The sequence below is a fragment of the Gossypium arboreum genome, chromosome 13 (assembly GCF_025698485.1).
Source record: "Gossypium arboreum isolate Shixiya-1 chromosome 13, ASM2569848v2, whole genome shotgun sequence".
NCBI lineage: Eukaryota > Viridiplantae > Streptophyta > Magnoliopsida > Malvales > Malvaceae > Gossypium > Gossypium arboreum.
In genome coordinates, this window is record NC_069082.1 from 21,600,252 (window position 1) to 21,625,120 (window position 24,869).

General features: G+C 34.7%; 1 protein-coding gene and 1 non-coding gene across 2 annotated transcripts; one reads left to right on the top strand and one right to left on the bottom strand.

Annotated features, from left to right (window-relative positions):
• Positions 1-12,668: 12,668 nt before the first annotated feature.
• LOC108466012 (protein PHYTOCHROME KINASE SUBSTRATE 1-like) lies at positions 12,669-14,280 on the bottom strand. The gene has a single exon (XM_017766390.2). The coding sequence runs from the start codon at positions 14,060-14,062 to the stop codon at positions 12,812-12,814; it is 1,251 nt and encodes a 416-aa protein (XP_017621879.1). The 5' UTR covers positions 14,063-14,280; the 3' UTR covers positions 12,669-12,811.
• A 10,147-nt stretch (positions 14,281-24,427) lies between these two features.
• On the top strand, positions 24,428-24,534 carry LOC128287755 (small nucleolar RNA R71). The gene has a single exon (XR_008278457.1). It is a non-coding gene; the product is annotated as a small nucleolar RNA R71 (small nucleolar RNA).
• Positions 24,535-24,869: the final 335 nt, after the last annotated feature.

The window sequence follows — 24,869 nt, forward strand, 5'->3', positions numbered from 1 at the left end:
GCTAAAAATATGAATTTTTAATGCTCATATATGTAATAGCCGAAAATAAAAAAATGCTTGATGTTTTGAACAAATGTTGTTTCGATGTGTTGAATTGAGTAAATTAGATGATTGAACACCTAAGGATTCAGCATTGTTCATGATTCTTTATTTAGAATGGGATTTTGAATGTTATGAGTATTGGAATGTAAGTATATGTGTGCTCGGTCATAGGAGTTTGATATGAAGCTTGGTCAGGTTTGAGTGATGAATGACCGAATGAGCTATAGGCTATGTAAGGATGAATTTTGTATATAAGTTGTGTGTGTGGCTTTATTAGTTAATGGCATTCGGCATTATTATTATTATTATTTTTTATATATATGTGCATTCGGTTTTTGGGGGTAATAAGATGAAGTTAAAATGTTAAAGAATGATTCTAAGACTTGTTAAGTCGTTGTGATCATTGCCGAATGTATGTTTGGTTAAAGGAAATTTTCAAATCGTTTATGTATGTGTATGTGAACTAAATATTTAATGAATATTCGGCAAAATTGGGTTAAGGGTTAAGTCATAAGAATTTTGGGTGGTATTAATATTTGGACATTAAGGTTATATGTACTTTGGCTATGTGAGTTAGGTGTTAAGTAACCTAATTATCTTGATATGCATATTAAAAGGTATATATGATTTGTGTTTTGGTTGCATAACTATGTTTGGTTAATAATATGAGTGTAAAGAGTTGTGAATTAGTATATTGTAATAAATCTGCTTGAGACAGCAGCTATAATGTGATTTTGGAAAATCACCATAAATTAAGGGAAATGAGTTAGAAGCTGAATAAATTATATAATTAAATTTTAATGAGTCTAGTTTCTTATAAAAGAAACAGTGTAAGCAAAAGAATTTCTGATAATGACATATTTGAAGTGATGTGGGACAGGGTCAAAATGACTTCTAGATCCTTTGTTCTGTCTTTACAGAATCATTATAAATTGTAAAAAAATGGTTATAAAATAAAGTTTACATGCTTAGACTCCTTAATGAGTCTAGTTTCAAATGAAATAAACGAGAACATATTTTGAATTCTGTACAATGAGAAATTTGATTCGTAGTGTAGAGTGGTCAGATTAGTCAAACAGTGAAAGAAGGGAAACTTTAAGAAAAATCTGGTATTGATTGGCCAAACCAAAAATTCTGAAAATTTTATGGATAGAATATATATGAGTCTATTTTTAGGGAAAATTAACGGAAATTTATTTTGAGTTTCTTAGCTCCAGTTATAAATGATTTAGTGACTGCTGCTCAGGAAGACAGCTTGCATTGAAATTATAATTATGTGGTAAACATTAACAAAAATTTGTTAATGAGTTGCTTATTGATTTCTTATAAGCTTACTATGATCTGTATGTGTGAAAGTCGAATAATGACTAAGTTTAAAATTGTTGAATTTAAGCTCAAGAGCATAGAGGGGCAAATTCAGAAGGGAAAAGAGAAAATAATCGAATAGCCGTTGTAATCGTTCGGCAACATTCAAGGTAAGTTCTTAAGTGTTTAAGCTTGATTACTTTTTACATGCCCAAGAGTTAAATTCTTATGGAAAGAGGGAATGTAAATTTTATTTAGTTAATGTGCCGAATATGTAATGATTTAAGGCTATAAGCCGATTATGGCTATTATGCTTAAGTTGAATTGGGTTTGGAAATTTGATGCACTAAATGAGTGTTACAATGAATAAACTATGCCGTATATGTGCTGGTGGAGATATCACGAGTTGTGATTATTAAATACCTAATGGAAACCATGATGTGTATAAAATTATTATTATTAGTCCTTTGTGGTAGCCGAATATGGCTTGGCACTAAAGTGATTAAATGTGAACTTCGATGAGGTAAACTATTAAAAGTGTGGTGCTATAAGACTATGGGCTAATACGATATGTGGATTCGTTCCGTAAAGTAAATTATTAAGGTATGCGATATGTACTTATGCATGTTAAATTGATTGGAATTGAATCATGAATGTGAAATGTGAAGCATAGGTAAAAATGCCTATGACATATATGTGAGTAAGGGTAAAACCATCATAAATTATCGATAAGGATGGGCTATGTGCGGAACCATATTATAATTGCTAATTTGAAAGGTTGTGTGCGAATCAGTAAGCAATATGTATATATTAGATGAATCGTGACCTTTTGGTTCTACTTGAATTGTGCGATAAATAATTTATGTATATGACTTATAGTCGAATGGTCACTATGGGTTAAGTTTGAATGGTGAAATGGATATGTGATATTTATGTATGACTTTTGAACCGAAATGTAAATGATTATGTTCATATGGAGCTTATATCCGAATGTAGCAAATGACTACTAATGTGATATATTAAATGAGATGTGTTAATATATGATTTAATATGCATGATATTTGATGTGTATCCGGGCTTAAAGACCTGCAGGCTATATGCTGGAATTATATCCGGGATAAATCCCGCAGGCTTCGTGCTGGTAATATATTTGGGTTAAATCCTGCAGGCTTTGTGCTGGTATTATATCCGGGATAAATCTCGCAGGCTTCGTGCTGGTAATATATCCGAGTTAAATCCCGCAGGCTTCGTGCGGGTATTATATCCGGGTTAAATCCCATAGGCCTAGTGCTGGTATTATATTCGGGCCTTTGAGCCTAGCAGGCTATAATGCTGGTGAAATGATATGTTATGTGAATTCGGTGTTCCTTGTAAGATAGGGATTTAGCCGAATGTTAAAGATGAAATGATAGTATATTGTATCATGCTTATATGGCCTAATGGCAAGTATATCATGTTGGTAAATATGTAATGTGCTTTTATAATCGAATGATAAGTTTGAAATGAATGTGAGTGAAATGTTATGCATAAGCTATCAAATGCTAAATGTGAAAATGAGATGAAAGAAAAGTGTTTGAGATGTATAATTATATACGCTCGAATGATGTTAGTACTTAATTGATATGAATATGTTTTATGGAACTTGTTGATTTGATTATTCGGGCCTTTGAGCCTAGCAGGCTATAATGCCGGTGAAATGATAATCGGGCCTGAAGCCTAGCAGGCGAAATGCCAGTGATTTGAGAAAAATATAAGACTAAGGTACCTCGTATTAGACTGACAAATGAATACATTCAATATGTTAAGTGGGCCAAGTACACATTATGTACGCATATGTGAGTTTGATTTGAAGTGAATCATAAGTGTGTAATGTGATACATACGTGAATAAATGTTATAACTATATCTATGATCATGATACACTGGGTCAGGGTGTGAAGGTTTGTGAAAGTATTTGATTTAATTATGTTATACGAATTCAAATTAAGTGTGATAAGAATGCTGAACGTGCATTATGTGTTTGTATGTATTCGGCCAGATGGCAATATACCTAGAATATGGCCTATTGAGAAATTGAATAATCAAAGTAAAATTTCGTTTATTTGTTTGCATTGCTTAAAACTTACTAAGCTTATGAAAGCTTACTCCGTTGTTACATCCCTCTGTTTTATAGATTGTTGGCTCCAGTTACTTGCTCGGGTTGGAGTTCGCCAGAGATATTATCACACTGTCGAGCTCACGCTATTGGTGTAAGTAAATCCTAGTATTTTGAGTCTATGGTATGTATAGGGTTTTAAATGTTGAGTATGTGATACTATAAGTTAGCCAAAGGTGGTGGCTTGTATTGATAAAGTGTTTTGGCTATGTAAATTGGCTTATGTTGGCTAGTGATGTTTTGGGCCTTGTAAGCCCATATATGGGACAGATTGCATGTGAAAAGAAAGGTTTTAAATAGATTGAAATTTTTCGGTAGGGTTTTTGTGTGATTGACTGAGTTTAAGTCGGGTAACACCTCGAACCCTTTTCCGGTGAGGGATACGGGCGAGGGGTGTTACACCCTAAACAAGTCTAAATTCCACAAACCATCATTAGTAACCATATCATACAATAAGTAGTCCAACATAAGATTATTTTGAGAATACAAATAATTTATCAGGGGTCTTAAGTTTGGGATCCAAGGGTCTTTTCAGCATCTAATAGAATCACCAACCCCCACAGACCAATATAAGTTTTCACGGAAGAAAGGCCATACCTTAGCTCTAGCTCTTTATACGGTTGAAGATCTTCCTCATGCTATGCTTTCACGCATATTTTCCTTTATCATGTACTTCAATCTAAGAATTCGAACCCATGAAGCATCATCATTGGAAACTAAATTGAATCTTAACTTTAATAAGGAGGAATTTTGGTCTTCTAGATACCTAAATCCTAATCTTCCACATGCATGAGGTTGACAGATAAAATCCCAATTAACAAAAGATATTTTCCTCCTTCTATTAGAAGATCCTTAAATAAACTCTCTTGCCAATTGTTCAATTTCCTCACAAATACCTTTAGGGATCCACATAGATTGCATAAAATAATTTGATATAGAAAGAAGGGATTGAGCAAGGGTAACTCTACTCGCAATTGAAAATTGCTTAGCATCCCAGTTATTTAGTTTGTTGCGCACCTTTTCCACCACAAACCTCAATGTAGAGCAAGTAATCCTGTTATGAAATAGTGGTATGCCCAAGTAAGTGCCAAGGTTATGAAACTTTTGAAACCAAGAATACTACTCAATCTATCATTGAAATCATCCTCCATGCCACTAGAAAAATAAATAATGCTTTTTCAAACATTGACCCGATGTCCTGAGAGATTGTAGAAAATATCAAGAATTTCTTTGAGGACCATAACATGCTTCAAATATACCTTAGCGAAAAGTACCAAATCATATGCAAAAAAAACATGTGCAATAAATATGGCCCCGAACAAGATAATCTGATAGAGCTTCAGCTACTGCTAGAAATTTTCGATTGAACGCTATGTCCTAGCAATTCCATACACAATACAAACAAATAAAAAGATAATAGACAACCCTGTCTAACCCCTCTAGAAGGCTTAAACTTAGCATTGGTACACATTCCACAAAATTTGCATGGTATAGTTTGAAATGGCTAACATGATTACTTTCCTGAAAAAATTCAGTATACCAGCTACTTGACGAGATCCATCAATGAAGTCCCAACGTAATCTATCATAGGCTTTTTCCAAATTGATCTTAACTCCCATCCATCTTTTATTTTTTTCCTGTATAGAATTTATGACCTCTTGGTCTATAAAAATATTGTTAGAGATGTTTCTTGCTGCAATAAATTCAGCCTACTCTTGACCAATAATTTTAGGGAAAACCAACTTGAACCTATTAGTTATAATTTTCATGACCAATTTATATAAGACTGAGTAAAAAGGCTAATAGGTCTAAATTAAGAAATATCCTTAGGATTAGAAACCTTAGGGATGAGAACAAGGAGTGTATTATTCAATCCCTGATCAATGGAACCACCATTAAACACATCTTTAACCCAGTCATAGATTGATCCACCAATGGTTTCCCATGGTTCTGGAAGACGAAAGCGTGGAAATCATCGTTACTTGGGGCTTTTAAAGGAGCCATATCAAACAATGCGGACTTAATTTCATCACTAGAAATGGCTTTCCCCAAGAATTTCCTATCACATTGGTTGATTTTGGGAAAAAAACTTGGAGACAAAAATCCTTCGAAAGTCGACCTCTCCCTATATAAATTCTAAAAGAACTAATCGCCTCAACTTGAATATTATTTGGATCATACATCCACTCCCTTGCCTAGTTATACAAAGCAGTAATATGATTAGCCTTCCTCCTATCTATGAAAGAATCTAGCATTTCGATCCCCTAAGTTAAGCCAATAAGATTTTTGTTTTCCACAATAATTCCTTATGAAACAAAATAGATTCTAACTCCTCCCTAATCTGCATCTCCTTCTGAGCCAAAAAAAATCAAATCCAAATGTTCCAACACCTTTTTAATCCCAAATAAAGAATTAGTCAATTTCTTTTTGCACACCCCAATATGAAACTGACAGTTAAATTAGAAAGGGATTCAAGCATATCACCATCATACTTCCAAGATTTTTTAAGTAGATCAGAAAAGCTCGAATGCTTAGCCCATCTCGCCAAGAACCAAAAAGCCCTCCCTCTAAGAAAGGAAAATTCCTAATTAAATTTAAGGAGAAGAGGTCTATGATCCGAGTTGATTCTCACCATATGAGTAACCATGCAATTCAGAAAATTCTAAACCCATGCATTATTTCCCAAAGCTCGATCAGGCCTCTCAAAAATCATGCAAACTATTGACTCCATAAACTCACCAAAAGAAAGGCACATTTTCCTACAAAAAATGCCTCATTTTTTCTCATCAGACGATAAAATAACATTGAAGTCTCCAATTGCAATCCAAGCAGTTGAATCAGAAGGAACAAAAGACTTTATCTCCTCGCAAAACATTTTCCTTTTCTGTTTATTGGGCTACCATATACAAAGGTGAGGAAGACATAAAGATGAGAATTACAACTATGAATTCTAACCAAAATGAACTAGGGATGATTAAGGACCACCTCTAACATAATCGTGCTTTTCTAGCCAATCCAAATCCCTCCTAAAAAACTCATCACTTCAACCCGATGAGAGCACTAAAAACCTAACTTAGCTATAATACCATTAACTTTACCTCCACTAACCCTTGGTTCCACCAGACTAACAATTTCTGGTTTATTCTCTAAGAAATATTCCTTAAAAATATGATAAAATTTCATATTTGCACACCCTTGACAATTCCAAGAAAACACAAAAAAATTCAAACCCATTATTAAATATTAAACAAAGTAAACCTCAGTTACTGTCTAGGTGTCTCTTTGTCCTCTAATTGCTATTCAGCCTCCATAAGGCCATAAACTTCAACTCCCTATTTAATTTGAGAACTTAACAGCTCAACCAAACTACTTACTAGTTTAGACAAAGGAACTCGATTATCTGTAGTTTAAAAAAGATTCCCTTTACAACGAATAGTTTTGTTGAGTTTTTTACTTTTTCATCCACCACCTGTCTTTCCTTTAGCAAGGCGTGCACTAGCGGATCCATGCCTACCCCCCATATCTTCTCTTTGACCATCGCCCAAAGTAGCCATCGATTTAAGAAGAATATTTTCTTTAAATATGATTGCCAAATGCTTGGAAGAAAAAACTCCATTTTTCAACATCACCGACAACTCCAATACTTACTCAAAAGTCAAGTTGTAATCGGAGGAAACAAAAGAGTCAGTTCCAGCATTAAAGAAAGGAATCATCATTTTTTCACCATCAACATGTTTCACATCAGTCTTGATATTTCCTGCAGAAGCAGCCCCATTTGAAACAGACAATAAACAACCCACTTCTAACTGACCCACTGCACCTGTTGCATCTAACCTAGTTGGCAAATTTGGGCCTCTCTCTTTTCCAACCTTTTTAACTAAATTAGTGAAGCCCATTCATTAACAATATCTGGTTTTCTTCCTTGGGTCTTCATGTCTTTCTCAACTGAAACCTTAATCTTTTGCAAACCTTTACTTTCCATTTTGGCTCAATTAAGTTATGACCCAAAGATTAACTCGCCTGTTAGATGAAGAAACAGAAGCCCTATTATTGTCAAAATATTTTGACCCTTTTGAAGTCCCTGCTCTATTTCCCCCATCTTTCCTTATGTTCTCCACAGCTAACCTCCTGGATTTTCTCTTTCCCATTAAGGGTTTCTAAGGCATCAAATCTGAATTTAACAGATAACCTCCTTGGTTTTCTGCTCATATCCTCCCAGAATCCCTATAATTGTGCCTATTTTTTCCTTTCTACCAACATCCATGGACCATAAACCCTGGAATCATCAGTGTTACTATTGCCGACCGCTATCGTAGTAGATGGCTAATCTCCTCCACCAATTGAATTCTCCTCAACCAACGGATCTGAGCTGTAACAACCCGATTTAGGGCCTAGTCGGAACAGTGGTCTCGGGACCACAAATTCGAAGATAAAAAAATTATTATTTTTATTATTTTTATGAGGATATGGTATGATTATATTAGTGCATGAAAAATTTGGTGAGTTAATTTTAATGTTTTCTAGCCCGATTGCGAAAAATGACTAAATCGCATAAAAGGCAAAAGTTACATTTTAGTACCCAATGGTGCCAAGTAGCTAGAGAATTGAAATTAGGAGTATTTAAAGGGAAATTAGACCCTTGTGCATTGGCTTAGCCGGCCATGAGGAGACAAATTGGAGAAAAGGTCAAAATTAGGTGAGGGTGAGGTTATTAATTTTGACTAGTTTTATATTAAACAAAACAAAGGCCATTTCTTCTTTATTTTCTTCTCTTTCACCGATTTTTACCAGCCATAGGGGGTTTTTGAAAGCTTCAAAAATTTCAGCAACATTAAGCCTCTCAAGTAAGTGATTTTGAAAGTTTCTATTAATGATTTTTACATTTTTGGACTCCTTAAAGCATAGGCTTTCTAATGAGAGGTCTATTTTGCAACATGGTGGAAAGTTTAGGGTTTTTACATAAAAATATTTGTAATGTTTGCTGAGTTTTTATGGAGGAATATGAGTCTTAATTGTGTTATAAACAATTTTTGTGAAAGGTGATAGCATGAAAACACCTAAAAGGACTATTTTGCATAAGTTGCAAAATAGGTGGTTAATGTGTGAAATAGTGAGATTTGGGATTGCTCTAGTAGTAAAAAGAGTTTAGCTAGGCTTGAAATACGAAGAAATTCGATAAAAATCAATTTTCGGGCATAGGGGTAAAATGATCATTTTGTCAAGGCCTAGGGGCAAAATGGTTATTTTACCAAAGATGTGAATTTATGAATGCTTAATTTTGTTTAGTGACTAAATGAATGTATATTGTTAATATGGATCAAGATTTTCCAAAATCGAGCCTAGACTGAGGCAAAGCCAAGCAATCCGATTAAGCCTCTAGTCAAGCACTTTTTGTAATCCGAGGTAAGTTGTATGTAAATAATACAACTACACTGTTAATATTTGTATTCATATTGTCATTGAATTGATATTGTATGAATTGTTAAGTTATAATTGAGAATGCCTTATAATATTTGAGATAGTAGAAATATACCATTGAAACCTTAGGATATGAACTGGATATTCGTGCCAAGACATTGGGTGATTTGTGCGCCAGTGTAAGACATGTCTGGGACATGCTTCGGCCACATTATGAGAGCCAGTGTAAATCCATGTCTGGGACATGGCATCGGCATCCAGACGAGGGCTAGTGTAAGACATGTCTGGGACATGCTCCAGCCATATTATGAGTGCTAGAGTAAGACATGTCTGGGACATGCATTGGCCTCGACAGAGGTAGCCAGTGTAAGACGTGTCTGGGACACGCAGCGGCTAAGAGTTGTGCTAGTGTAAGACATGTCTGGGACATGCATCAGCGCGCATATATGAGAGCCAGTGTAAGACCATGTCTAGGACATGACATTGACAATTTATCCCATGTTGAAGGTTCATAGAATATCCAGTAGTATTCCAAGTGGTTCAATGGTGAAAGTTATAGTTCAATTTTGATAAAAAGAAAAGATGATCATATTGTGAGTGTTACAAGTACCTATATGATAAGCATGAGTAACGAGCTTCATTTAGAAAATGAGATTCGAGTAAATGATAATGAGTAAGTTAAGTTATGTTTACTTTTGAACTATAAGCAGGATGGAAAATGTGAGATTGTTGTTGTATATTTATTTATATGCAACTTACTAAGCTTTATGCTTACTCTCTTTTCTTTCCCTCTTCTTTTAGTATCGCCAGGCTAGTTTAAGGGTCCTGTAAAGTTAGAGATATCGATCACACTATCAGCCGTAGCACCCGGTATAGTTTGATTTATATTTTTGAAGGTGGCATGTATAGGGCTAGACTAGGATGTTGTATTAAGAGAATATTCATGTATTTTGGCTCAAGCCAAAAGCCCTTCACTTTGTATCAAGCCTGGAATAATGGCTATTATTCATTTTGATGAATGCATATAATGTTCTTTCTATGGATAAATTGGTGTCCATTGTGATAAAATTTGTATATTGACATGATCTTGTGTAGGTTGTGCAAAATGGGTGACAAAATGGCTTGGGAAATAGCCTAGTTTGTCCACACAGGTAAGACACACGGGCGTGTGTCTACGCCATGTGTGACACATGGCTCACACCCATGGGTGTGTGTTATTGTCATGCGTCCCCTGCACTTAAAACTTTAAAGTCACTTTAGTACACGGGTAGGTCACACGGGCGTGTGCCCATGCCATGTCATAAAGTCAGTATGCATGCTAGTGGTACACAGGCAAGAGACATGGCCGTGTGTCTCAGCCATATGAAGGATACGGTTATAGGGCACGGGTGTGTGCTTGGGCCATGTAGTTTTGGCAGAATACCCAGGTTTTCAAACATAGGTTCGAGACATGAGCGTGTCCCTAGCACACGGTCGTGTGTACTATATCCACACGGGCGTGTGGAGTCTTGATGCATGAAATATTCTAAGTTTTTCATGAGTTTTTGGATGGGTTCCGAACTACCCAGGATGAATGTTTTGGGCCTTGTAAACCTGTATATGAGACAAATTGCTTGTGAAAAGAGAAGTTTTTAAATTGTTTGAAATTTCATGGTTCAGTTTTATATAGTTGGTCGAGTTTAAGTCAAGTAGCACCACGAACCCTATCCTAGCATCGGATAAGGGCGAGGGGTGTTACATGAGCGCTTCTCCCTAACCACCAGATTTAGATGTTTCTCTTTCATTAAGCACATCTCCTTCACATGGCCGTAACATTCATACGAGAAACATAATATAGGTAAATACTCATTTTCGATTCTTTGCAAAATTCTGTTAATTAAAACTTGCAAAACCAAAAGTTTATCTAAATTGACATAAATAACCATTCGCGTAAATTTCCCCTTGCTTTGTTATCAGTGTTAAAATCCAGCTTAACGACCTTTCCAATCAACCTTCCAATCTTCCAAAGAATTTTCTTTTTGTACATGTATCTTGGAACCATATCCACTACATAACCACACTTGGGAAAGGCTGAGAAAGGACAAACTCAATGGTCCACAGTTGTACTGTCAGATATTGGCCATAGATAATCCAAGGACCTTGAGAGTGCACTCTTTCAAAGTCCTCCAAATTTTGGAATTTGGCCAGAAAATAGCCATTAGCAATATCCGTCAACTTAAATGGCTGAATCAGCTTCCATAAAGCTAGACTCTATTTTGAAGAGTTAAAAGCCCGATGCTCTTGCCTAAAAGCTTGATAATCATAGTGTAAGCCATTTCCTTAATTAAAAATTGATTGATGGAATTCCATCGACAAAAGATACCTCATGGACAAATTCACCGTCTTCTTCAAAGGTAATAGAGTCTTTCTTTTGTCCCAACTCACTAGAATTTCTCCCAATCAACCTCTCCTTTCAAGATAACGGTGGATTTGGATCCATATCCATTGCTATTACCACGTTCGAATCCACATCATCGGTCTTACATCCTTCATCCTTACCATCTTCATTGAGAGAAACTAATAGAGACGCCATGTATCATACGATTTTGATATCATATTTTCAACTTTTTTTTTTACAAAACTGTCGTTTTAGCTTTGGACTTTTCATTTCTAAGTAGGGGTGAGCGTTTGATTGAATTGAATGAAAAAATTTTGAGTTAATTGAGTTGAAGAATCCTATTTTATCATCCTAACTTGATTTAAAATTTTCACAAATTGATTCGAGTGAGATTGAATTCGAATCGAATTGAATCCGAATTGAATTGAATCAAATATATTTGGTCAAGTTAAATTTAAAAAAAATGCCTTTGGATCCTTGTAACTATTGTCACCCACCGTAATCAAATTTGTTAATAACTTTCATCTCCTTATAATTTATTTATTAATATTTTATATACGGGTTAGCTTCTTTGCTTGCTTAGTTGCTTCAATTATCTTCTAATTTTTGTCACTATGTATTTTGAAATTAAAAAATATATTAAATATAAAAATGTGATTTTTAATAAAAGTTATCTTAAAGATAAAATCAAATTGATACCAACATAAAATTTTAACACAAATATTTTATGACGTGATCAATAATTCAATTAATAGAATAAAAATTTAATATGATTAAATAATTCAATAATATAAATAGTAGAACATGTGAAATTTAATTTAATAATATAAATAGTAGATATAAATAAAATTATTACTATTTAGATTTAGAGATTTTTGGATGATTTTTATTTTGAGGTAAAAGGTGAAAAATAAAATTTTAAAGGATAAATAAAAATTTTGAGTGTTGGTGGAGTAAAATTTTGGGGAAAAAGTAAATGGAGAAGAAAATATTGAAAAAAAATTGCACGGCGCAGGGGGAGGATTAGGTTTGGGGTAGATGGGGGTGGGATGGGAGGAGAGTAAAAATATTGAGGGAAAGTAAAAAAGTTTGAGGGTTTAGGGTAAAAATGTAAAATATTATAGTTTGACATTTAATTTATTCAAGTTATTTTAATTCGAAAGTTAAACTTAATTCGAACTCAAAATTCGAAAAAAAATTCAAGTTGGCTCGAATAACTTGATTAATTTAACTTGAAATTCAAATTTTTTTTTTAATTTTTTAAGTCAAATTGAGTTTTGCTCACTATTATTTATAGGTATTAGAGATTTTTTTGAATTTGTAAGGTTATTTATATCAATGAAGGTTTTTATTATTATTTTAAATTACTCAATTTGGTTTAACTTTACTAGTAATTAGCTTGATTTTATGGAATTCAATACAACTAGTATAGATTCATAGTAGTAAACTTCCTGATAATAAGTTATGCAAAACTTACATGTACTAAGATAAACTCCAGCGCCAAGGTATTCCAGGCTACTGAATATAAAGCAGATGTGAAGCTTGCTGTGGCGAATGTGAATGGGGAACAGGAAGGGAGCGAGTGGGGAGAATCTGCGGCGTCCGTGGAGGTTCAAAAGCACCGGCCTCGAGTTTAGTTTCCGCTCTAAATCTCGTGACAGGCATGTAGGAGTCCGACACACGGCGCATCCTCGAGTCTAAATCTGCCTTCTGATTTGTTTTGTGTGCATCTCTGGCGATTTTAACAGTTTTCGAGCTGTTACACCCCAAGAGACCACCCGAACGTGGTCTCTCTTTGTTGATTTTCGTAGTGTTGGTGTAAAATGTTTTTATTGGGCTCGGTAAAGTCATCGACGGCCTTCCCTCTTCATAGTCCGACATGGCCGAGAAATCAGCTGCACTTGCAGTGACCACACTCCACTCTATACTGGCCTCGCTCGGTGCGTAATTGGGTTTTCCCGTTAGGCTCTCGATCTCAAACAAATCCGAACTAGCATCACTTTCGGTATCATTACAATTAGCTTTAGAGTTCTCAGTTTCTTCAACTTTTGGAATAGCATGATGATCCCAAGACAACATTTTGAGCCTCCTCTCAAGGTTCAAAGACTTGTTTTGCCTTCCAATTCCAAGAACAGGGGACCCGAAAACCTCTAACGATTTCCTCCCGATTTCATCCACATCTCCTTGTAGTGGCACTCTAACAGGCCGAATACCCACAGCGGGATTCATTGTTGGGAAAGTGAAAAGGTCTTCTTTAATGCCTGCAGCTGTTTTTTTTTGCTTGCTTTGAAGTATTACCTCACCATTAGGTCTCTTGAAACTTATTTCACCAACCTCGATATCAATGGAGCTTCTATCGAAACAGTAGCATTTACAGGCGGGAAGGCAAGAAAGAAAGCTCTTTGCAGTTATGGACTTACTGGGTTTTTGCTGAGGAGGGTTTTGGATAACAGTATGGAGTAAAGGGTTTTGGCTGCTCCAGCTTGATTCAGATCGAATGCTTGGAGCGTGGATCAATGGCTTCATCGGCTCTGGGTTGGTGATCACTTCTTGATTCGTACAATATTCCAAGTTCTTTGGGATCAATTTTGTTGGTCTTGGACCACCACCGGCAGCAGCATCTATTGCTCCATTGAAGTATTTTTCAGCTCCGAATACTCCAATTTCTCCGTCTTCTTCTTTCTTCTTCATTGTATAGCCATTGGTTTTATCAAAGGGGAATGTTTGTGAGAGGTTGGTATTGTGATTGGATGTAAATGTAACCATAGCCGTAGACCGAAGCCTGAACCTCAAACTTATCTGATGGTAGAAGAAGAAGACAGTATGGAGTTGAGAGACTTCTTCCTCGCTGCTAGGCTTAATAAGTAGCCTTAAGGCTGGCTGTTAAATTACGTAGGACCCCATGCTTGCTTGGGGCTTCACCAAAACTTGGTTATTCTTTTTTCCCAAATTTGGAGCTACAACCTACAAATTTCCCATCATATTTTGCTATGAATTATGTTTCAAGCCTTCCTATAAATAGGTTTTGTAAAAAAAAAAAAATGTTATTTTAAGTAACCTTGTGCTCATTTAAAGCATCAACCTAGCTTGATTTTCATTATAGTTAAATAATTTTAAAAATTTCACATATATATTTTTAATATTGATTCTTTTAATATTTTATTATACATATTTGTCAACTTTCAATCTTATTTATGGAGTCTAAAAATTTCATTGACAGTATATCAAATATATATAGAAAAGAAAATATTTTGTACATTGTCAATAAAATTTTAGACTCCTAAAAAGAATTAGGAATTGACAAGTATACTATAAAAATATAATAAAATATTTAAAATATATATTTAAAAAAATGAGATATACCTATTTTTTAAAGTTTTTTAGAGGGACACTTGTTTTTAAAATTATTTATATTAAAAAAGGGATAAATCTCAAAAGTATACATGAACTTTGATTTAATGTGTGATTGTATACATGAACTTTAATTTAGTGCAATTATACACATGAAACTCTAATTGTGGTTCAAATGTATACTTGAAACTTTAATTTTGATTTAATCATACACATTTAAAGAAATAAATACAACAATTTATTTTCATATTAGATAAATATAATTATTTATGTATGCAATATATAAATATAAAATGATGTTATATCAATAATTATGCTAATAATTTACAAGAAATGAATCAAATCAAAATTTATGTATAAAATTATACAAAATTAAAATTTATGTATACAATTACACATCAAACCATAATTCATGTATAATTTTAAGATTTATCCCTATAAGAAAACATACACTACTAATATACTAAATGCTCAGAATTGAAATTTGCCTATTTTGGGGAATTTGGCAAGGTGGAGCATCAAACCAAATGTCTAATATCCTTTCATTTTAGGAAAATTTATTGGGTTAATTGTTGTTACCTATGCAATCATTTTCAAAGTTGATTATTTTAGAAAAACTTAACGATTAGGGGTGAAGTTAGAAATTTTTTTTAAGGGGATCGGATGAAATTTTAATTTTTTATAGTTTATATTTTTATAATTTGTAAAGGATTAAATTGAATTTTTATAATTTTAGGGAGAGCCAAAGTATAATTTTACTTTTACTAATTTAAAATTTTTAAAAAATTTCAAGAGCCTAAAATGAAATTTTCCATTTTAGGGAAGGCCAGGGCCATGCCAACCCCTGTCTATGCCCTGTTAATCATTCAAATTAGAGTTGAACTTATGTTAGATTAAGATATTATAAAAGTTAAGTTTTAGAAAATCATTAAAAAATGAGAAATCATATATATATATTTTAAAAAGTTATAGTATATATAATGCAATGGTTAACACCTAATCATTTTGTAGAATATTTGTAAATGATAATAGTTATACAGAATTTTTATGAGAAGAGAGCAACGCAAGATTTTTCTTGAAACTACTTTTAATTAATTAATAATATAATTATTAAAATGAAATTTTCATATCCAAATCAAACTACAAAATCATAATTGATTGTTTTAATATCGACAAATTAAATCGATGATCACTTAAAAATTCAACTTTATCAAGCATAAAATTAATATGAAAAAATTCTGATTTGTAAGATGGTGGTTGACGTTTTTAACCAATGCATTGAGGATGATTGAGTTTTACAAATTTTTAAGTTTTGAATTTAATATTTTCATTATAAATCTTAAAATTATATATGAGTTTTGATATAATATGTAATTTTATACATAAAATAAAAAATTTATCCGATTCTTATAAACTATTAACACAATTATTGATATATTACATATACAAATAATTATATTGATCCAATATAAAAATAAATTAATATATTTAATTTTTTAAATGCATCTAATTAAATTAAAATTAAAGTTTCATATACACACTTGAACTACGATAAAAATTTTATGTGTATAATTACATTAAATTAAAATTCATATATCAAATTACACATTAAATTAAAATTAATGTATAAATTTCAAATTTATCACTATTCTTTTAAAAGGTGAACTACGTAGTTTCATTATGATCGCTTCAATTAAAAAACTTACAATTTATCACTACCCTTACAATAATCTATCATTTTGGACTCCAATCCTGTGCACACCATGTCTGTCGAAATTTACTGCAACTTATTGCTACTTGAATTGGTCAAGATATTTATTTCTATAGGAGTCAGTTAACAATTTCGGTCCTTTATTTGTGCAAATAAAATAGAAGTACGTTTGCTACTCTAAATCAAATTAGTTGAGATATTTTAGGGTATTTTGTTTAAATAGATGTCTTACTCTTAGTCAAGTTGCAACACTTCAGATTTCTATTTTCTTCTATTTTCTTGATTGAGTAATAACAACTTTCTTCTTATTTACACTTCTACTGTGTACATTTGTGTCAACTGGTATCAGAGCTAAGTGATGGTCGCTAAACTAACTAAAAATTTCGACTAAGGCAAGCGCACTTATCAAACAGTAGTATAGTTATGGTGAGACCGAAAATATCGTATCTACAAGGACTAAAAGTACTAGTACTTACTATCTTTTTATTATCTAGCCTAAAAATTAAAGGGATGTTTTTAAATTAAAATTAACTATTTAATTAACTAAGAACACGAAAGAAATAAAAGTTGGAGAACACTTTTGGAAAACCGATGGAGCAAGGAAGAATCCACCTAGACTTTACCTATTACTTCTGAATTAGATGATTTATTCACTTTACTTAATCCGTAGAAATTCCTGATTTATGTTAATATGTCTCTCAAGACTAAAAAAAACTGACTCAAGGTTGATTAATTGAAATCTCTTTCTAATTAAAACCCCTATTTTTGCATTAAGACGATCTATGGATTCGCTTATTAGATTTGACTCTAATCCGACAGATTTACGTCGTCCTATGTCTAGGATTGCATTCAAATCCGCTTAATTATGCTAGATCTACTCTTAAACAGGGACTTTTGCTCCACTGAATAAGCCCATCAAACTTGAATTAATATCCTGATATATTAAAGCAAGAATTAAGAACACATAATTAAGAGTAAGAACAAGTATTTATCATATAATTCAAATAATAATAAGACCTGTCTTAAGTTTTATCTCCCTTAGGTATTTAGGGAGTTTAGTTCATAACAATGGGAGAAAACATCTCAAAATTGGGAAAACAACAAAACATAAAGAAATCCAAAGAACTTCTAATGAAGTTGAATGGAGATTTTCAGTCTTGAAGTAGATCCTACTTCCGAGCTGATTTCGATGGCTATCTTCGAGTATTCTCTGCCTTCTGCTCTCTCTGTCCCCCGTTAATCCTCTTCTAGCGTGTTTATATAGACTTTAGAATGCCCAAAATAGCCCAAAATTAGCCTTATCCGAATAAAATTAGACTTGGGCTTGACAGGGACACGGCCGTGTGCCACACCTGTGTGAAGGTGCTCAGGCCGTGTGCAATTCTAACGTGTTTTAATGTCGACACGGCCATGACACAAGGGTGTGTGGCCTGTCTGTGTGCCTAACACGGGCGTGTAGATTACCCTCGTGGAAGTGCCTAGGCCGTGTGGAACACTAAAATCAGCCTATTTTGTCTATTTTTGGCTCGTTTCTTGCTCTTTTCACTTTCCTATACTCTCTTGAGTATAAAAAATGAAATTAAAGGATTAGGAGCATCGAATTCAATAAAACTAATGATATATAATCCATAAATATGCCAAGCATGGGATTAAAATATGTATATATTATGGTTTATCAAATATCCCACACTTAAGCATTTGTTTGTCCTCAAGCAAAATCCTCAACTCACAATTAAAATAAATTCTTCTCAATTTACAATTCTCATCAATAATGTTTCCATAAGTAATCATACATTGAGAGTTTTACTAAAAGATCATCAAATTTTCAAACAATCCAAGTTGAGCATTTTATCACGAAAACAGAGGTATTTCCCTTTATCTAAGTATTTACCTTTAATTCAAAATCACACAGAGTTGGTATCCTCACTAAAGATTCGCTCAAATCACTCAAGGTGTTTAAGGTTAAAAAATAAGCGCTCAATTAGTCAAACATGAAAAGTTATTACCATAGGCTTGCATGAAAATCAAGTCTCCACCACTATAAATGAGATGATACACAAATCAGATGGTCTTTAGCAGGGTTGTAATGGGGCTTGGGTTAAAGGTGTGGATAAAGACTAAAAAAGAGGATTACAATCGAGATCAATTTAATAAATTACCAAACTTCGAAAAATAAAGCTAATTACTGAATTACAAACAAGTCCCAAAATTAAAGCTATCCAAAACTAATGAAGTGACCTTTTTCTCAAAATAGTAACTTTAACTTATCCAAGCTCAATATGAAAGAATAACAATATGTAATTACATGAATATATAAATATATATTATTGTTTTTTTTAAATAAAAACAAGTATAGAAAGTACATAATAAGAAATAATTTAGCAACTGAAATGAACGAACATAGTTAGGTAACTAATCAAATCAAATCTCGATAAAAAGGGAGTCAATAAAAATGGAGAAATTCTTAATGCATCAAAAAGGGTTAAGTTGTGGGTTTTCATTAAAGGGAAATCAAGAAATGATGTTCAAAGCTCAAAGGGGTTCACTAAGAGTTAATTATGTGGGTAGGCTTTTTATGGAGTAAGTAGGTTAAAACCTAAGTGCCTTTATCATCTCAGTATATCAAATCAAAGGTGTGGTCTCGATATGTATAATCAAAGAAAAATCTAGAATAACAAATCAGTATTGACATACTCATAAGCAACAATAAAAATGAGCAATAAGGGATATATGCTCTACAGGCTCAAAATCTCACAAAAATTATGGCTTTTGATGTCAATCCTGTGAATTTCAAACTTCAAGATAATACCTAAATTTGGGGAAACAACCTAAAAATTTTTAATTCTCAAAAATAAACTTATCATGCTTGATTCTCTAATGTCTAAAAGTTTAAATAATCAATACACAATTATCTATGCTTTAATCCAAAAATATTAATAAAGATCATAAATCAATCAAAATTCATTCTAATAGTAATATGAGAAAATTATTTGAGAATAAAATATAATTTAGGGATTTTCTGATAATCATATAATTAACCTCCCCACGCTTAAGATGTACATTGTCCTCAATGTAAAATCAAATACAAATCATAATAGAAATAGAATATCATAAGATGGGGAGATAATTGAAACTGCCCTGAATGGTGGATGAATTTCCCAGAATAGTGAAAAGCAGAATTGTAGATAATTGTAGGGATAGTACAAAACTCTGAGCAACTGATAAGAAAATAAACACAATGCTGGAGCAGATTAAAGGGTTACTCGTTAAGAAACAACCATAATAATTAATATAAAGTTTAAAATAGGAAAACAAAATAGACATAAAAGGAAAAATAAAAATAAAATAAAAGATAAAAATAAAGATAAACATAAACATAAACATAAAAATAATCGGACTCAATGGTCATCCTCATCAGATGTGTGCGTCATCGGTGCTGGAGGAGTAATATGTAAATGCTGACAGATCTGTTGCAAAGTCGCATCAAGACTGTCAAACCGCTCAGTACAATACTGACAGAAACTCGTGAACTCCTCATAGGATACTCCTCAAGAGCTAGCATGGAAGGGAGGATATCGATGACTCGATGGTGGAGGCTGTGGTGGGTCTTCGTGATAGGGAGAAACATCATCAGTGAAGTCCTTTGGCTCATCCTGGTTATCAGAGTGGACGAGTCTGTACTGAGGGGGGTCGAATCCATGACGTCACTCTATGATCCTCATATGGATCATACTAGAAATTCTCTGAGGAGACATCTGGCCTATAAGTGTGAGTGTCGATAACATCTCTAGAGTGTTGAAGAGGCCGAAGTGTCGAGCAAGGCGAGTCACGTAGGGGCCAAGGCAGATAGGGCCCCTCCTATGGCGGTCTGTCTAATGGCAAAAAGTAAGGGCAATAAAGTATGCCAAATTAAATACATGACCAATCACCATGCTCCATAAGAAGTAAGCATTGGTGGTGCTAATGACGCCGGTGCTCTCTCTCCTCCCAGTCAAGGTGTGGGCCAAGTTGGCATGGATGTAGCGTAGTGTTGGGGGAAGAGAAGTCGCTTTTGAGTGACTTGCGTCATAAGGAACAGTACTCGTCATAAAGTCAGTCCAACAGTAGGAGGGTGAGTGGTGTATGTGACGGTGAAGATGTAGAAAAACCTCGAAAGCCATAAACTCCTCCATGTAGAGACCCAAAGCAGCTCCAAACTCTGGTACACTCATGTGTCTTACGAGTCCACCAAGTCTAAAAGTGATAGTATCGGCCTCGTCATGGGTATTCATCACATACTGTAGATGGAAAGTAGTGCAAAACTCTAAAGTAAGCTCCGAATAGGTGGGCTCGATAATTGTAAATAACCGATCTTACGGGGTAGTGGCGAGATGGAATCGAACAAGGAGGGCAAGATGGACCTGCTCCAAGGCGGTCCAATCTGTGCAGCGGCCCACTCCCAATGGTTGTGCACGAAGGAGTTGAAATAAGTAGTCCTGTGGGCCTGATGAGAATCAATGCAAAGGGTGACGAGCTTCGGTCGAAGTGCTCGAGGAGGTTGCGCCAAGACCCTTCCACTTTTTCGCGGGAACAGCTACTTTAGATTTGCCTCGATGTTCATCATGAGAAATCTATAAGAGATCGAATAAATGAATCAAAATGACCAACCACATAATAGGTATGAGAGAAAAGAAATTCAAATGTTCAAAGGTGCAAAGTTGACTATAGGTATTAGTCAACAGAATATTAGAACCAATCAAGAATTTAGCATGCAAGTTTAAACTAATAAAGATCAATATAGCATATAGATTAAAATAGTAAGACGAGATCTAATTTAACAAAATAAAAAATATATATATCACTGTTGAGTTAGAAGGAAATAAACTAACTAAACTAGCTAACAAATTAATTGCAAAGAAGCAGTAAATCTAGTATGGAAAAGGTTAAAAAAACAAGAAGCAATCAAGCATAAGTATTAACGATTATGAGTTGAAAATGTGTCCTAATATGCGAAGAAAGGAAAAAAAATGGATGAATTTAAAATAGTGAAGAACCTAAAATCATAATAAACACAGAAAATTTTAATAAGCAAACTGATTAGAAAATCACATGAAATAACATAACGGAAATAGGGGAACCGAAAGTTGTGATTGGGGATGTGGACGGAGGTGGGATAGGGTGGGCTTGGACGGTGTGGGTCGATGGTCGTGCGATGAAAGGGTTGAGGTGGGGAGGGAAGCGTGGGCAGATGGTGGTCGGAGAGAAAGAATAAAGGGAAAGAAGAGGGGAAAAAGAAAAGAAAAGGAAAGAGGGGGAAAAAAAGATGGGGGAAGGAGAAAAGAAAAGAAAGAGAAAGGGAAAGGAAAATAAAAAGGAAAAAGAGGTATAGTGGCCAATCAACAGACGGTGAGAGGGAGGAGGGAACAACGGCATGTAGTTAAAGAAGATGGAGGAGAAAAAGACAAAAAAATAGAAAGGGGATTTAGGGTTTGAAGGGTTTTAAATTGGACACGGTCGCGTGACGGTCCGTGTTGGGCCATACAGCTGTGTCACATGCACATGTGGCTCGACTTCCAGCCTGTATTCGTCAAGGAATTAATAGCCCACTCGTCACACAGCTTAGGACATGCCCGTGTGTCCAGGCTGTGTGGTTCACACGGCCGTGCTCTATATTTTTTGCTTTTCCCACGCCCGTGTGGCTCGCCCACACACCCATGTAACAGATCGAGGCCCGTGTGGATCAGCCGTGTCTCGCACATGGCCGTGGGCCTTGTCCGTGTAACTCTCTAACTTGTTAAAATTCAAAAAATTAAGCTCTAGGTTTCACATGGCCTAGGACACGCCCGCGTGTCCAGGCTGTGTATTTCCCACGGCCGTGTCGCATGACCGTGTAGATTTATCGTTGGCCTTGTGCATGTCGATTTTTGGGAAATTTTAGCCCTGTTTCCACACGGCCAAGGACACGTCTGTGTGTTCAGGCCATATGGGTCACTGTAAGTGCATAAAAAACACGAGATATAGATAAAATAAACGAGTTAGTGGTGTTAGTGCTCGGGTTGCCTCCTGAGAAGCACTTATTTAAAGTCTAAGCTCAACTCACCTCATATTTGCACTGCCATACTCCTCATTCCTACTATCAATCTTATAAAAATAAGGTTTTAGACGAGTACTATTTACCTTAAAAGTGCCAAATTTTGAATGAGTTACCTCGACTGTACCGTATGGGAAAACGTTGAGTACCACAAAAGGGATTACTCTATTAGGTTCAGAAGTGGCAACACGAGGGTCTACTTCATCTAACAGTACTTTGTCTCGGGTCTACTTCATCTAACAGTACTTTTTCTCCAACCTTAAGTTGATTCGATTCACTCTTAAGTTTATCATGACACTGCTTTGGTCCATTGTGTATTCTCAGTTTCTCCTTAAATTTTGCTCGCCATTCATCTAGTTCCTCGATTTGTAATAGTCATTCCTCAAGAGTTGTTCGTGGCTCCATCACTTTATCTCTAGGGGTTTCCTGCACAAAAGTTTGAGCCAAAGTGTTATTCTCATGGAAAGAACTCATAATATCATCTCGATCACTAGATAGTCTAACGAAATTATGAGCTTGAAGTTTCGTCGTGTCATCACCTACACGAAGAGTTAGTTCTCCTGTACCAACATCAATAATAGTTCTAGCAATTGCTAAAAAGGGTCTACCCAGAATTAAGGGTATGTCATTGTCCTCATCTATGTTTAAGACAACAAAATCGTCTGGGAATATAAATTTGTCAATTTTAACAAGCACATCTTCAACAATACCCCTAGAAAATCTAATAGTTTTATCAGCCAGTTGAATACTTATCCTAGTTTGTTTGGGTTTCCCAAGACCTAGTTGTTTAAACACTTTATAAGGCATGAAATTAATACTAGCCCCTAAATCAGCCAAGGCATTTTTAACATCTAAACTACCAATTAAGCAAGAAATAGTAGAACTCTCTGGATCTTTTAATTTGCTGGGTAGTCTATTCTGCAAGATTGTCGAGCAAACTGCATTTAACTCCACATGAGATAACTCATCTAACTTCCGTTTGTTTTCTAAGAGCTTCTTTAAAAAATTAACTGTATTTGGCTTCTACGAAAGAGCTTCAATAAATGGTAAGTTAATATGTAATTTTTTAAGTAGTTTAAGGAATTTACCGATTGTTCGTCTGTGTGGTCTTTTCTCGTCGCACTGGGGCATGGTACACGAGGTGTATACTATTTACTTACCGATTTTGGTTTATTGTGGCTCAAAATAACCTTACCCTTACCTACCACCTTTTCTTGCCTCGATTCTGGTTCATTTTCAACTAACCCTTCTTCGTCGCGCACAGTGATAGCATGGAGTTGCTCCCTTAGGTTAATTTCAGTGTTACTTGGCAAGCTACCTTGTAGTCATTCAGAGATCAACTTGGCAAGCTGTCCTATTTGAGTTTCGAGTCCTTGAATCAATGTTTGCTGATTCTTAAGCACGGTTTCGATGTTTTGGAAGCGTGTTTCTAACACTGAGATGAATTTGTAAGCATCTATTCAAGGTTCGATTTTTTCTCTTGTTGGTAAGGTGGCTGAAAGCCTGGCGGTGGTGGTGGTCTTTGATTTCCTTATCCTCCCCATGAAAAATTTGAGTGATTCCTCCAACCTGTGTTGTAAGCATTACTGTAAGGATTATTTTGAGGTCGAGGATTATTACCTATATAGTTCATTTGCTCATTCTCCATGTTAGGACCGTAGGGTGGGTATACTGAATTGCTCGTTCCACCTCCACTTGCATCACACTGCATTATTGGATGTACCTGCGTAGAACCAAAGAAACCATCAATCTTTCTATTCAAAAGTTTTACCTAATCTGAAAGCATAGTAACTGAGCTACGTTAAAAACGTCGGCTGCTTTTGTCGGCTTTATCTTCATGACTTGCCACTGATAATTGTTTAGTGTCATATCTTTTATGAACTCATAAGCCTCTTCAGGTGTTTTATTATTGATGGTTCCACCAGTAGCTGTGTCAATAATTTGTCTAGTTGAGGGATTCAAACCGTTATGGAGAGTTTGAACCTGTAGCCAAAGAGGTAACCCATGGTGAGGGCACCTTCTCAATAAATCATTGTATCTCTCTCATGCATCAGAAAGAGTTTCTAAATCCATCTGTACAAAATAAGAGATATAATTCCTCAACTTTTCCGTTTTAGTCGGCGGAAAATATTTAAGCAAACATTTTTCGATCATTTATTCCCAAGTAGTGATTGACCCTCGTGGTGACGAGTTCAACCATTATTTAGCCTTATTCTGTAATGAAAAGGGAAATAACCTAAGGCGAATGGCATCTCCAGAAATGCCATTGATCTTAAAAGTGTCATAGAATTCTAGAAAATTTGCTAAATAAGTGTTTGGATCCTCGTCCTGCAAACCATCAAACTGAACAAACTGTTGTATCATTTGAATCGTGTTAGGTTTCAGTTCAAAATTATTTGTAACAACAGCAGGTCTAACTATACTCGATTCAGTTCTTGTTA

What these genes read in the sequence shown, in the direction of transcription:
- LOC108466012 (XM_017766390.2), bottom strand. Translation starts at nt 14,062, where the DNA reads ATGGTTACATTTACATCCAATCACAATACCAACCTCTCACAAACATTC.